This window comes from Schistocerca nitens, chromosome 2 (assembly GCF_023898315.1).
Source record: "Schistocerca nitens isolate TAMUIC-IGC-003100 chromosome 2, iqSchNite1.1, whole genome shotgun sequence".
NCBI lineage: Eukaryota > Metazoa > Arthropoda > Insecta > Orthoptera > Acrididae > Schistocerca > Schistocerca nitens.
The window spans coordinates 671,741,935-671,757,860 of record NC_064615.1 but is presented as its reverse complement, the minus strand read 5'-3'; the positions used below and the strand labels follow the sequence as shown (position 1 = coordinate 671,757,860).

Here is a 15,926-nt window from a genome sequence, read left to right as displayed (position 1 = left end):
TTCTGAAATGACTAGACCTATGAACAAATGTACATTAAAAGCGTTCTGTCTTGGAAACCATTCGCAGTATCGCATATGTCCACGTGCAGTTTTTTGCTTCAAATGATCGTTCCTGTAATATCCTTGAATACTGACACTCATCCTCGGACGCCCAGTATTCCACCTGTAAGACTTGGTTCTCAAGACTATCGTGATCATACTCTGCAGTCAAACTAGTCTCCCGGAGGTGTCGGTCGGTAGTGTGTCACGTCGGGTGCGGGCAGTGAAGTGACCGCTACCACTTGTTGCAGATCCCTGGCGGCATGCTGGCGCAGCGGATCGGGCCCAAGCTGGTGTTCGGCGTCAGCAACCTGGTGGCGTGCCTGCTGGCCGTGCTGCTGCCGCTCGCCGCCAGCATCGACTACCGCGCACTCATCGCCGTCAGGGTCCTCCAGGGGTTCATCGCCGTAAGTACACTCCTCATTGCTGCCAATCTTGGGAAACCGTCTCCATCCGGGAATTATTTTAGTCTGCACCGTGAAATGCGTACCTTTCTATGTCACATACGCTAGCTAATCATAAGTATCTGGACACCTGTTAGTGGAATTTGATATGGGATAAGTACGCACTTCGCCTTTATTACGGCTTAAACTATGCGGGGGACACATTCAGCGAGATGTCTGAATGTCTGTGGAGGAATGGCAGCCCATTCTTCCTCAATAGCCATAACCAGAGAAGAAAGTAGTGTTGAAAGCAGGGGTTTGGAGAGAATTCGGCGTTCCAACTCAAACCAGAAGTGTTCCATTGCGTTCAGGATAGGATTCTGGACAGAACAATGTCGTTGCAGCTGCAGCCTGAAGTTTTTTTAATGACTTCATTTTCGCCATTCGCTGTGCCGTATGCACTATTGCGGTTTCGATCTTAGGTCATTTTCAGGTGGTTACAGATGGTGAAAACACAACAGCTGTCAACAGTGAATATTATTGATCACAAATTAGTGCCTCGAAGACGCTGCTTTATGGCGGGGTCCATTGTCATCCTGGTACAGTCATCGCCCCCTGAAACTGTTCCTCTAGTGTACGCAGTACACTATGCTGTAAAAGATGTTTGTCTTCGTGGATTTAGCGTTTTCTTAAGCGCAATAACAGCATCACACCCAAACCATGAAATATACTACCTTACCGTAAAGTCAACTCGTCTATACTTCATTGTCGGCTCTACACATGATGGGAGGCACAGTTTTTCAGGCGTTCGCCAGACCCAAACTCTTACACCGAACTGCCACAGGAGACAGCGTGATTCGTCACTCCAAATCACTTGTTTCAAGTTCATCCACTGCTCAGCTCTATACACCGCTTCAGTCGCCGTCTAGCACTGACTACTTATGATGAGCTGCTCGACCAATCTGCCCCATTCTTTTTAACTCACCACGCACATGAGCCTGGATTTGCAGCTGGTTGCAATAGCTGCTGGGTGGGCCTCCTCCACATCTCGGATGAGACCTCCCGGCAAATATGTCGAGTGCACATTGACTTTATTTATCGACTAACCTTTCTGGTTGCCTGAGGTGCCCCATAAAAAGCTGGCCTGAAGCTGTAGGTCCCGATGACTAGCATACCAGGCCTCGGCACTTGCCCAAGACTTGTCCAGACTTGGTAGGAAGATTGGCCACTGGCACAAAAGGCAAAGCATCCCGTGCTGGCTCAGAAGTGTAATCAATGCTGAGTAACACGTCGTACCTGTTGCTACAGTTTAAGAGGGCAGTCGTCTGACCAGTTCAGACTTTACTTCTCCGCCCACAGATACGCTGTTCCACCATTGTACGCCAATTACTCTCCAGTGAAGACAGACCAGTCAGATGCTGCGAATCGGAAGACGCAGTGATAACGGGGCCTCCCGGGGATTCCAATGGTACGAAATTTGTCGTAGCTTTCACCTGTCGCAATATCATTGCAGCTGCAGCTGAAGTTATTTTAATGACTTCGTTTTCGCCATTCAAATGGTTCAAATGGCTCTGAGCACTATGGGACTCAACTGCTGAGGTCATTAGTCCCCTAGAACTTAGAACTAGTTAAACCTAACTAACCTAAGGACATCACAAACATCCATGCCCGAGGCAGGATTCGAACCTGCGACCGTAGCGGTCTTGCGGTTCCAGACTGCAGCGCCTTTAACCGCACGGCCACTTCGGCCGGCTTTTCGCCATTCGCTGTGCCATATGCACTATTGCGGTTTCAACCTTAGGTCATTTTCAGGTGGTTACAGATGGCGAAAACACTTCAGCTGTCAACATTAAAAAGAATAAAAATGACTTGAGTATGGATCGTGTCAATATTTGTCACACACGCCATCGTTATGTGACGGAAAGGATACGATGTTCGCTACTGACATTTAGTTTCATGTATTTTTATCCTATCCGTCACACAACGAAAGGCTGACACAAGCCATAGAGCTTCACGTAATTTTTATGTTTTTAATGTTGCCTACTCGTGTGTTTTCAGCACCTGTAACCACTTGAAAATTGAATAAGGTCGAAATTGCAACTAATTAAACAAAAATTAAAATGGAATTAGATAATACTACTTAAAACAGATATAAACAGTTACTTTTCCCTATAAAGTGAAGTCACGCAAAGCTGATGTGCGGAAAAAAAGGAGAGCGCTTAGAAAAATATAAGTTAGCACTAATCACCCCTTCTGAATGGGCGTATGGTGCCGCCAGTTATCTTCGACAGCTAATCTGCGACACTTGTCATCATTTATGTAGTATGCAGCAAGACAAAGCTTCTATCACTCAAAATGTTACTCTGCCATGTCGAGAACTATTTGGAGCGCTTGTACGCACAAGGCTTTCAAGCTGTTTCGACTAAGCTACAAACCGTGACAGAATAGCAACTTTATGGACCGTTTCAGCAATTGATTTTTCTTGGATACAAAGTGATCAAAATCATTCGGAGAACTTTGTCCACAACTATATGACAGAAATCACGAACAGCACATCTCTATCGCAATGCTTCCAGTGTTCTAACCAAGACAGTCTTGCAAATCTATCTTCAAGAGGCTCATCCGTGAAATTTCTGTTTTCATCTTCCTTACTGTGACACAGAGCATCATGGCTCACAGGTCCTCCAGGTGTTTAACCTGAGAGATTCGAAAGGTACATCACCAAGTGCTCGTTGTAAGCACCAAGGAATCGATGTTTGACCTCACAGAGTACAGCTCTTATTGGAAAATACTGCGCATTACAGGATGGATTCTACGTTTTGTGACAAATCTGAGACCTAGCAATGTCATCAGCAATGGCTTAACAGGACTCGACCTACGACACTTGCATCTTATATGCATCCGCCACATTCAACAGGAAACTTTCTCATCGAAATATATTTCAAAGAAGAAGGGTTAGAATAACCTATTAGTTCAAAATAGCACACGTTTCAGTCCCCTTCTTGAGAATATCTTTATCAGAATCGGAGGACGTCTCTGTTTCGCTGAACCTCCGGATAACATACGTCATCCAATACGTGATCCAAATCATGCACAAGCGACTTAGATTTCATCACTTGGGTGTTAGCATTATCATGTTTGAACTGACAGTGAAATTTGGGATCTTGCATCCTCGTCAAACAGTCAAGTGCAGTTACTAATTTCTTCCTGTTCTGCGATTGTGTTACTCTGCAAGAAACACATTTTACTGACGACCAACCCCCATGCATTCTGTCGGAATGATGGACAACAACGGAGTTCCCCAACCGGAAGCTCCTGAGAATTTTGTAAAAAAATTGATGACACAAATATCAGGAAACCCATCAAGGGTTTATCCAACCTATTTCACAGAACTGACGCTATATTTTGTGCAAAAGGTGGATCCACACACTATTAAGCATATCTCCACTTGGCGCTAGCCATACTGCCTAACTAGACCTCTCCTCGGATGCGACTTCTGCTAAATTTCATTAGCACCAAAGCCTACCTTCAGGACAATCTGTATTAGTCAAAGAGTAATAATGCCGTCTGTTATGGAGACTATATATTTTCACCGAACCAGGATCTGGCTGTGGCTTTACCCGTAAAAATCATTAGCAATACTCCAACAAAGACTGCAAATCCCGCTATAATATGGGATAGATTTTTCATACGAGATTCATTACTACGAATGGTGAGTGGATGGTCTGTTTGACATCTGAGTGTATCGTCAGCAGTCTGCAAGAATCTTACGTCTTATTGTAAATAGTGCCGTTCTCCCGCCTTCCTGGGAAACGATAGTTACAGGCATCCTGGCCGCAGCGTGCTGGTGCGTATTGCGATGAATAGCTCCCACAACTGATCCTGTTGCGATGAACAGCTCTCACAACTGATGCAAAGACGCCAACACATAGTGCATTCCCATGTTGCCGCATTCCTGGCTCTATAAATATCCCCCACGACCATTACAGATGTGTCGCAGTAGTGTTAGATTCCTCTGACATATGGTCACCAGATGTTGCAGAGGGTGTCGAACACCGGCGACTTTAGCCGGCCACCCACTGGTGGAGATGGTCTCTCCGTTTTACAGACATCCGCCTTCGAGCTGAGACTCCCATGTTAGCTACAAGCATTGCGACCCGACCCTTCCTCACGTCTAGCTGTCGGAGATTGCGCACCACCCGGCTTGATGCAGCCCTGTCGGTGACTGTTGGCGGTCAGTGCGAACCCTGTCAGTCTCAACTTTGTGTCAGTTTGCAATAGTCTAAACAAATAGAGAAACTTTCCTGTCTTATCCTACTACGCACAGAGAGGAAATTATTTAACCTACAAGTGGGCTGCACATCACTTAGTTTTAAACTTTGGGGAACTAGGCTGGGCGTAATTGTTTAAACATAGTAGGTAATAAAACTCTCCCCGTCCTATGTACACCGTAAATGTTTAACCCACAAGTGAGACATTTCACCATTTAAACTTAGCGGATCTGGGCTCTTTGATTTTATACTTAGCACAAGTGGCCATCTTGGATTGTCATATCAAAATGGTGAGAGAAACCATGGATTTTTTAAATTTACACCCATTTAAGCTTAGCTCAAGTCGATTAGGTCCACTATTTTGGATTTTTTAATTTCCTACCATTTTAAACTGAGATTTCGAGCCATTTTTAAAACTTCCAGCTTCTGGGATTTTGGAAATTCCTGCCATTTTATACTTAGGATAAGTGCTCTGCTTCCGCTATCTTGGACTGTGACGTCAGAAATTTGTGGGCAGGAGTGGGGGTAACATTGTACGATGTCATCAGATGAGCATCAAGTGAAATCATCAGAAATATGGCAACAGTGCAGGCTGTGTCAGAACCTGCAATTCACTAATACTGCTACCTACAAACAGATAAAGGTCTCGGAGATTCTAAGGGCGAGTAACAAGAAACACAAGAATTATTACTGTTAACCTGGACGATAGATATGAGCTGTCGTATGGGCTACTGAGGGCCGTAAGTACAAGTCTTAAATACAGTTGTTTCAGAACTTTTAGTCGCGGAAAACTGACAATGGTTATCATCACTTTTTATTTTTGTCCAAAGCCTTACCTTGTGTGCTGCAGGGAGCTGCCTGGCCTTCGATGCACTCCATGACGGCTAACTGGATCCCTCCCAACGACAGGAGCAAGTTCGTCACAGCTTATCTGGGTAAGTGCCTCTCTAGTTCTGAGATGTACGTACGTCTAGCACAGCCACTAAATTTTGTACTCACCTGATCTCATTTTCCAGATCTCTCTTTTATTAACGTTATCCAGCTAGAAACTAAGGCAGTCCATTAGTTTTCCATAAATACATTATTACCGTCTATTTCTGTGTGTTTGTAGCTCATGCCTGTTCTCGCTAGTAAACATTCCCTGTAAGTTTGGTTAAGAGTTTTCGGCTGTGCACTACAAATGGTCTTAGCAATGCCGTACCAGCCCTCTCTACTCCTTTCATAACCTCCACTATTTTTCATGCATTCCTATTTCTCATAAAGAACCTCCTCTGTTTCTCCTCTTACATTTCTCAACAATCGTACCATTAGTAGCTTGCTGCTTGATACAATCACGTCGTTTAAATATTTGGGCGTAACGTTGCAAACAGATATTAAATGGAATGATCATGTGAGGATTGTGGTAGGGAAGGCGAATGGTCGACTTTCGCTTATTGGGAAAATTTTGGGAAAGTGTGTTTTATCTGAAAAGGAGACAGCATATAGGTAGCTAGTGCGATCTGTTCTCGAGTACTGCTCAAGTGTTTGAGACCCCGCACCAGATCGGATTAAAGATAGACATTGAGGCAATTCAGGAGCGAAATGCTAAATTTGTTACCAGTGAGTTCGAACATCGCAGAAGTATCACAGAGCTGCATCGGGAACACAAATGGGAATCCCTGGAGGGAAGGCGACGTTCTTTTCGAGGAATACAACTAAAAAAATTAGTTAACCGACATTTGAAGCTGATTTCAGAACGATTCTACTGCCGCCAACATATATTTCGCGCAAGGACCACGAAGATAAGAGAATACGCAGGCATATGGATAGTCGTTTTTCCCTCGCTCTGTTTGCGAATGGCTGAGGAAAGGAAATGACAAATAGTGGTATACGGTACACCCGTCACGTACTGTACGGAGCATGTATCTAGAGTAGTTGTGGAATCGTTATATATTTGTAACATTTCGCTGGCCGCGGTGGCCGTGCGGTTCTAGCGCTGCAGTCCGGAACCGCGGGGTTGCTACGGTCGCAGGTTCGAATCCTGCCTCGGGCATGGATGTGTGTGATGTCCTTAGGTTAGTTAGGTTTAAGTAGTTCTAAGTTCTAGGGGACTGATGACCTAAGATGTTAAGTCCCATAGTGCTCAGAGCCATTTGAACCATTTGTAACATTTCTCAGGAACGTCTGTTCTTTCGATTGAGACATACTATTAGTCAACAGTGTTTTCATTTATCCGTACTATCGCAAAATAACTTATAATTTTCTTGGCACATCTTTCTTTCAAAACTATTTTGTAGCACATTAATAGAACCATATGCCATGTTTCATTCTAAAGGAAAACAGCGAAGAAATCCCAGACTTTAACCTTCCATCGACACTGAGGTCATTACACTTGAAGCACTGGCACAAACGCTCATGGACGAGGATGAATTTGTGCTGTATTTCCCTTAACTGTTCTTATTGCTAGTCCACCCACGAATCACCGTGTTGAGATACTTACCGCTTGGGAGAATAATCATTTACATACAGTAAATAACGTGAAATTATTACAGTTGCAACATCTCGAGGGAACTTCAGCGTGACACAGAAAACACAGGCACTTCAAAGCAAACACGACCACATCAATTAAAGCCTAAGACTAATGGCAAGAATTTTCTTAATACCCTACATTGCTCTGACTTCATAACACTCGAACCACCTTAAATATCAACACAAGTGGAAAATACGCAAGTTACAGAATCAAACCATAAACTAATCCGCGACCATTGTTCAAGTTTGAACAGGCAAGTTACATATACTGATCCATTATCCACTTAAATTCTATCGAAAATGCGCTCCTACTCTTCTAGGGCAGACAACTTAAACAAGGGCTAGGAGTTCGAACAGTCCCCTTTCTGCTCTAGAGGTAGGTGGCTCTGCGTCGCAAATCTCTAAACAGTTCCATTCCTATATTTACCTATTACTCAGTAAAAGTAAGTAGATAATATTTAGTTTAAGAGGGGTAGGACGTCAAACGGGCCGACTTCGAGAAGGAGAGGCACCACAGGACATTTTAATTTGCACTGTCTATACTTTTACAAATAAATTCATAAAACTTTGTCAGCATGACCAGGAAGGATTCAGGGTTCACACTCATAGCAGTGGAAGTTCAAAAACACGAAAAAATAATATTTTTTAAATGTGAAATTTCATGATTTTTTTCACTTGCTGTTGGCTGCATTTGGTGCTATAGGTACACTTTTCTTCATAAGCAAGAGAGATTCTTCTATGAATTTTGCACAGCTTACAAACCATACTTACAGTGTATGAAACTCTAGAGTTTATTTAATCTATGGGAAAATGAATGGGTTGTTACGTTTTGAACTTCGTATTTAGAGAAAACTCGAATTTCATAGTTAATTATCTCAATTTTTACCACAGTTTTTAACAGATTTGGGAAATTCTAGAGTTTCATACACATGTAAGTATGTGTTCTTGCGAGGAAACAACTATAAAGATGCTGAATGGCATCCTGCGGTAGACTGTGCTTAGCATCTTGCGTCCTTCTCGCAGTTCGGCAAAGGTTCTTGCAGGCCCTGGAGAACGTATAAGTTCCTTTTATCATGTTCCCTATGTGTTCAATTGGCGAAAGATTTGATGATCTTGCAGTCGTTTTACGACACGAAGAGCACTTTGTGTCGCACAGCCGTATGCGCACATGCACTGCCCTGCTGAGAAAGGACATCACCTTCTTAGGAAGAAAAAATGCAGTAGCACAGGACAAGAGCCTGTGGAATGTAATGGTCGAAGATTACATCCAACGTCACTGTGAGTTGCAACTCGCGATTCCTCTCCTCCCCCCCCCCCCCCACCCCCCATGAACCCTGGGATGGGAGCTGTGTGTCGTGGGTGAATGTACTGTGAAATAGGCAGCACACCAGATTTAAGCCTTACATGAATACATCCACCACTCATATACAGACAGAAACTACTCTCACCATCGAAGACTGCAGAGTGCCATTCCACTCTCCAGTCAATTATTTCAAGACACCAGAGTAGTTATGGGTGGAGGTGTCATGGTGACAGTGGGGATCTGGCCAGATTCACATATGTTCTTAGTTCTGTTCCAAGCAGACGTTTTCTCAGTGGTCCCTGATTACATACCAGGTGGCTGCAGTTTGTCCCTGGATGATGACTGGCCGGCCACTGCTGCTCGCACAATGCGATGATCTTCACATGCGTCTGTATTACGCGGAGGCCCAGACCTGGTCAGCAGATGTGGGACCTGGTCAGCAGATGTGGGAATGTTCCACAGACTAGTGTTGAAAGCAGCGATACATTACCGATAAGCTGTACCCAATATGTGCAGCAGTCCTCCCATACATCAATAGAGCTTCCCGAAGACCCACAATGCGACTCTGTTCAAATGGATGGGGCAGTTCAACAGGGCTATGTACTCGTCGTTGGGGAATGCATGTACCCTAGAACGAATGATGCAAATATAGTTCACCTCTAAATTCAGCATAGCTTCTGGCTGGAGAGTCAAAACAGAGGATGCATAGACACGCCTCCTGAACGCCATTTGACTGTCAATGACCTTTACAAATGAATCACTAACACTACAACCCTCCACTGCACACATGTTATAGCCTGTTGCCACTGAAAACAGCCTTAAGGGCGTTGCATTTCTTTCCAGCAGTGTAGTAGTCAGTTTGACCAGAAAATCGCTCGAGTAAAACGGATTTTAGAGAATGGTCTCATAGTCAGGAGGACGTCTATTCAATTTCTCGTCAGAAACTTAGATTTAGGTTTGCTGTGCTTTCCCTACTTCGTTTCATACATGTTGGTGTTATGGCTTGAAGAAACTACAATCGTCTTATCATCACTTTGAGTTCTTTGACTGCTCTGGGAGACCCTTGATCGAACTACAATAAATGAAATATTAGTTCACTTTATTACAAGATTGATAAAAAGATTTACTTAACTTTATACAGTCATTGCCGCAGGAATTTACAGAATATTTAAATGTTCAAATGTGTGTGAATTCTTAAGAGACCAAATTGCTAAAGTCATCGTTCCCTAGACTTACACACTACTTAAACTAACTTATGCTAAGAACAAGACACACATCCATGCCCGAGGGAGGACTCGAACCTCCGGCGGGAGGGTCTGCGCGGCCACTCCGCGCGGCACAGAATAATTACAACTGTTTTTGAATATTAAAGCGTCACTTGATGCACACATTTACTAAACTCTTCTCTTGACGTGCAATGTTCACAAAGTTCATAATGACGGTAATTTCTACAACATGAGTCACTCTTGTGTCCTGACTAGTCGACAAACTGGGCTGAGCCTTCCTCTGCTCGCTTCTACATCGGCCTCCGCGCGGTGGCCCTGTGGGCATGGGAGCGAGGCTGTGCATCCGCCAGTACCTCCCAATAGTCCGTTCGAATTGCAGCGAGACATTGCTAACTTCTATGGTACCCATGCTTGTTGCCGACTTTGGTGTGACATCGCGACCTTTGGACGATAGCACAGTTGGGATAACCCGTTTGAAAATAACTAGGACGCTTTTCTTCCCTCCACCTTCCCCCAATCATAACACCTGTTTGGTCTCGCCGTCGGCGGGGTGTTAAAATCTAATTTTCCTTTCTTCTTTCGACACTAGTGTCTAAAATTACAGCAACAAACCGCTATTTCCCCGTCCTGTGTCTAATTCACGATATAATCATACAAACTGTCAACCAGATATCCGTACGATCGTGTTCTGCAAGGAAGATGAGATTCTGGTCAACGGACAACCATGCCAAAGATGACGTCAGGACACCTATGAAACGAGGTAGTGTTTGCTGGTGTAGCCCCACATTCACAATCGCTGTCTACACGGTCACAGACGGTGCGTTATAGCACAGAGAAGATGCCTACCAGACTCTCTGCGGTGGAGGACTGTACAAAGAAAGGAAGCAGGACAGTCGCATAATGACTTGGCCCGATGGCTCAATGTGAATCGTTCTGTTGTTTCTCGGAAGTGGCGACAGTTTACAGAGACCGAAACTGTATCCCGAAGACCAGGGCAGGGCCGATCACGTGTGACTTCAGAAGAGAGGACCGTTATTTGGCCGTAAGGGCACGGGCACGGGCATTACCACTGTAGTACTGCACGACAACTAGTATGTGAGCTCACAGCATGCACTTGACGTGTTGTATCGAGGCAAACGGTGTGCAGAAGGCTAAGACAGAATGGCCTTTATTGTCGGGGTCCTGCTGTATACCTCTAACGCATTTTCGCAGTAGGGAACGTCTAGAGTGGAATCATCAACGTACCACCTGGACGGTCTAACAGTGGGCCCATATTGTTTTCACAGACGAGTCCAGATTTAGTCTGGAGAGTGATTCTCGATTAATTCGCATCTGGAGGGAACGTGGAACGACTTCAGGAAATTTTGGAAATTTGTGATAAGGTCTTATGGGACCAAACTGCTGAGGTCATCGGTCCCTAAGCTTACACACTACTTAATCTAACTAACGCTATGAACGGCACACACAGATACACTCATGCACACACACACACACACACACACACCCATGCACGAGGGAGGACTAGAACCTCCAACGGGGGAAGCCGCGTGGACCGTGACAAGACGACTCAGACCGCTCGGCTATCACGCGCGGCAACGATTTCAGAACCCAAACATTGTGGAAAGAAGCCGATACTGAGAGGATCCCTGATAGCGTGGGCAGGGATTATGTTTACCACTCGAATCCCTCTTCAAGAAATTGTAAGGGTGAATAGGCAAGGTTTAACTGCTGTCAAGTATCGTGACGAGATGTCGGGACCTCATGTGCGGCTGTTGGGAGGTGCTGTGGGCCCGGACGTCGTACTGATGGACGACTGTGCTCGGCCTCACACAGCGTGGGTGGTTGCCGTTTCCTTGGGAACGGAAGATATTGCACGCATGGCGTGGCCTGCTCGCTCTCCCGATTTGAATTCCATATACCAAGTCTGGGATGCACTAGGGAGACGGGCTGCGTCACGTCAGCATTCACCAACCACTCTCCAAGACTTGCGAGCAACTCTGCAGGAAGAATGGGCGTTATTGCCTCAGCATGAGATTGATGACATCATTCACAGCATGCCCCGTCATTGCCAGGCCTCTATTGCTGTCAGATGTGGTCGCAACTCATACTGAGCACATTAACCTGTTGTCGGAATGTGTGTGCAAATCCGTTAAGTTGGAAAAAACGAGTAACATTTTTGTCTACCGTTATGCGTGTTGTAGTTGTTTACGTTCTGTATTATTTACATTGCTTCTACTTTACTATCACCTTTTTATACTGTTATGTGGCGAAATAAAAGTAACCTTGCAAAATTTCCTTTCGTTGCTTTAATTTTGGACACCAGTGTATTTTCTTCCAAGGGTGGTGTTTACATGTACAATAAGCCAATAAATACACTGCTGGAGAAAAGATCGCAGCACCAAGGAGGAGTTGTGCGACATAAACGAAAACTGTTAGGTGTATTTCTACGTTTGAAAGACGACATCTATTCAAATTTCTCGCTAGTCGCACAAGAGTTGCGCCGGTCGCTCAACTATGAGGATGCAATCAGGTTTGCTTGGAATACACGCTGTAACGGTCCTGAGCGTTAGTTACATTTGAAATTGAAAGTGTTGAGTTGATGTTAGTCAAATTGCCTATATGGCGGCATAGATGCCATTATCAGCACCTCACTGAATTTGAACGAGGTCGTGCAATAGAGCTACGAGAAGCAGGATGTTCCTTCTGCTATACTGCAGAAAGACTTGGCAAGAACGTAGCCACTGTACATGATTGCTGGCAGCGATGGTCACGAGAATATACGTTCCAAGAAGACTGGGCTCCAGACGGCCACATGGCAATACCAAGAGGGCAGACTGTTGTGTTCAGGGAATGGCTCTGGCGCCTATGACTCTGGCGCATCGTACTGCTCATACAGCAGGAATCTGAGCTGCATCTGGCAGCACAGCGACACAAAGAACTGTTACAAATCCGTTACCTCAACGACAGCTCGAATCCTGCATTCCACTGACCCCAAATCACCGCTATTTGCAACTTCAGTGGTGTCAAGCGAGAGCTCGTTGGATGGCAGAGTGGAGGTGTATTGTGTTTTTTGATGAAAGCTGGTTCTGCCTCGGTGCCAGTAATGGCTGCGTGTTGGTTAGGAGGCCAGTTGAGGGACTGCAACCAACCCGTCTGCGTCCTAGACACACTGGACCTAAACCTGGCGTTATGGACTGGGGTATGATTTCGTATGACAGAAGGAGCATCTTGCCTGCAAGTTTGTCCGTCAGTCTGGTGATTCGAGCTGTTGTGCTGCCATTTATGAGCAGCATTCTAGGGGTCATTTTCCAACACGATAGCGCTCGCCCACATACCGCTGTTGTAACCCAACATGCTACACAGGGTGTCGACGTATTACCTGGGCTGCTTTATCACAAGATCTGTCTCCAGTCGAGTACATATGGGACATTATCGGACGACAACTCTAGCGTCATCCACAAAGAACATTACCCGTGCCTGTATTGACCAACATAGTGCAAAAGGCATGGAACTCCATCCCACAAACAAACTGTAACCTCCCCCTTACTAACTACTTATTCAGCTTGCGATATAAAATATGACCGTGAATCGCTTGTGTGCCTAATGGATTTTTACTAATTGGATAAGGCTATCTTTCCCCAAGAAATAATAGCGATAAGTGGGAGGAGAGTGTACAACAGACCCTTCTGATGGAAAAGTCTACTAAAAATAAAAAGTAATTAAATAGAACAGGGTTATAATTTGGAAAAATGAAAGTTATTTTGTGCATTCACTTACAAACAACACTGGACAGAAAAGGGGTACCACTGATCATGAATCCAAAAGTTACACTAATGAGCGAAAAGGAAATAATTAACGGTCGCGAGCCCACTAGGGTAATTTACATCCAAAATCCTGTACAAGATGATGGGAAAGAAAAACATGTATTATTAAACACTGACGTGGCAACTGAAGGTTGTCATGTTTTTTGACACTAATTTTAAGTGAGTATGTAATGATAAAGAAAAGTGAGAAGTCACTCTTACGTTATGTTTGTCATTAAATTTTGAAAAAAAAAGTCGAGTAATGATTTGAAAATATGCAATTAAACTCTATGTTAGTATTGAACTTCGTTACATGAACAATGACTTCCAGTGGCCTCAACGTAATATCATCAAAGAAATTTAGAAAAGAAGCATGCACTTTTACTTTGCAGTTACTTATTTTGCAAATTGGGTTTTCAATTATTGTCTGAACAACTGAGCCTTTTTTACTGACTTGAAGAGAAATAAATAATAGAATGCGTACCAAACCAAACAGCCATGTGCTCCAAACTATCTGTAAAATAAATAAAACTTCTGCACTCTAAATTTGTGTATTTCTTTAGATTTGGATTTTTTCCAGTGATTGATTCTCAAACTTGAAAAATGAAATTGTTTTACTTTACTCATATACTGAAGCCTCTGTTGTACAACAGTTAATTGAAAGTAGACTGAGCCTAAAATTGTTAAAAGTGAAATTATTCATTAATAAACTGGCTGTAACTATTCAATTTGTTTCTTATGACACTCAGTTAGCATATAAGGAAAAAAAGGAACAAGGACCCTGCTTGGTAACAATGTCTGAGGACAATGAGGACACAATCGCCCTGAGTTTAACTGATTATTATTTAAATAAATTTTATCAATCAAATCACATTCAGTTGTGCTGCTGGGTTAGCCGTTAATACTTTCTACCAATGAACAGTCTTACTTTAGTGCTGTGCATACGACGAAACTTGGAGCCGACGACGAATCTGTGTTGCTGCAACTGCTGCTGTTATTGAAGACGATAGCATCTTGTGGAGCAAGGCTAATTACAGGAACGGGCAATCTTCCGCCCATCCACTGTCCTTACTCCTGCTACTACCTACTTCACATACAGTGAAGCAATGTCCTTACTTATTAAAAGAAAGCATTTAAATTACAAATATTTACATACAATTCATCAAAAAAATATTCTGCATTTCCGGTGTTACAAAACATCTGGCTCCTGTACAATACAGTGCACACACGTTTGCATGCTTACACTGACTATTCTGGCGGTTAAACAGTTTATTAATGTACCAGCATTTCAGATTTCCAATGGCTTATCTCGCTCGTACTTTGACCTCTGATCCTGCAAAGTTAATCACTTAGATATGTTACCTAGATGAATGTATCTCATTACTCTACATTAATTATTTTTTGGTGTTGCGATTCTTTCCATCAGTTTAGATCAGTCCGACCTCTAGCGACAGAGAGTAATCTTTTGCAAAGGCGCTCCTTACCGGTGAGGTGTTCTTTGTGCCGAGACGCGAGACCCAGCCAACAGCTGAGTGACGTGTGGAGTATACAGTTTTGTGTGTGCGACAGGCAGCAGCGTGGGCGCGGCGCTGACGTTCCCGCTGTGCGGCTTCCTCATGGAGTGGTTCGGCTGGCCGACCGTCTTCTACTCCACGGCTCTGCTGGGCTCCGCCTGGTTCCTCGCCTGGTGGTTCCTCGTCTTCGACCACCCGCACGTCCACCCCCGCATCTCGCGCACCGAGCTCGACTACCTCAAGTCCAACCTCGGCCAGAGCGTCGCCAAGCGCAAGGTAGGTCCTGAACATTGTTTTTTCTTCTACAAAGAAGAAACAAAGTGTGTGTAATGAATCTGCAGAGATACTCTCCTAATACCCCAGCCACACTGACTGACCAAAAAAAAAAAAAAAAAAAAAAAAAAAAATCGATGCATCCAGAAGGGGAGAAGGAAACGAACGAAAGCTCAGGGGTCGAGTAGATACGTTATGTTTAAAATATCGAGTTACATTTATAAAGAACTTTCCAGTATGAGCCCGCATTTCGATATGATGTCCAATGGCACCTCCGTTAAATGTACTGTTTAAATCAATTTAGTTACTATCGACAGCCTTTAATACCCGCTCTCCCAGTACCAATAACTCTAATCATTTTGGGTAGGCAGCCTCACTATAAAAGGTTCGCCGCGTGAGAGAAGGGGACTCATTCTGAACGAAAGTCATTTGCCCATCTGACAGTCGCGATTGAGCCAGTGTCCGATCATAGGGATCGTCAAACTGTAGGGAAAGCAATTCAAAAATACGGACACTATACATAACATAACCTGTCATAACATTCTGATTGCGGTGGACACTAAAAATAAAATGGAGGCACATAGGAGTTGCCCTCTTTTGATTGGC

General features: G+C 44.1%; 1 protein-coding gene across 3 annotated transcripts in view; it reads left to right on the top strand.

The window, feature by feature from the left end:
• LOC126236785 (uncharacterized) overlaps positions 1–15,926 on the top strand; it is a 192,471-nt gene that overhangs the window by 108,328 nt on the left and 68,217 nt on the right. For all 3 annotated transcript variants that reach the window (XM_049946368.1, XM_049946367.1, XM_049946366.1), the window contains exons 4-6: positions 291–446; positions 5,544–5,628; positions 15,103–15,323. In XM_049946368.1, the coding sequence (XP_049802325.1) occupies positions 291–446; positions 5,544–5,628; positions 15,103–15,323 (462 nt within the window). The remainder of the gene's footprint in view (positions 1–290; positions 447–5,543; positions 5,629–15,102; positions 15,324–15,926) is intronic.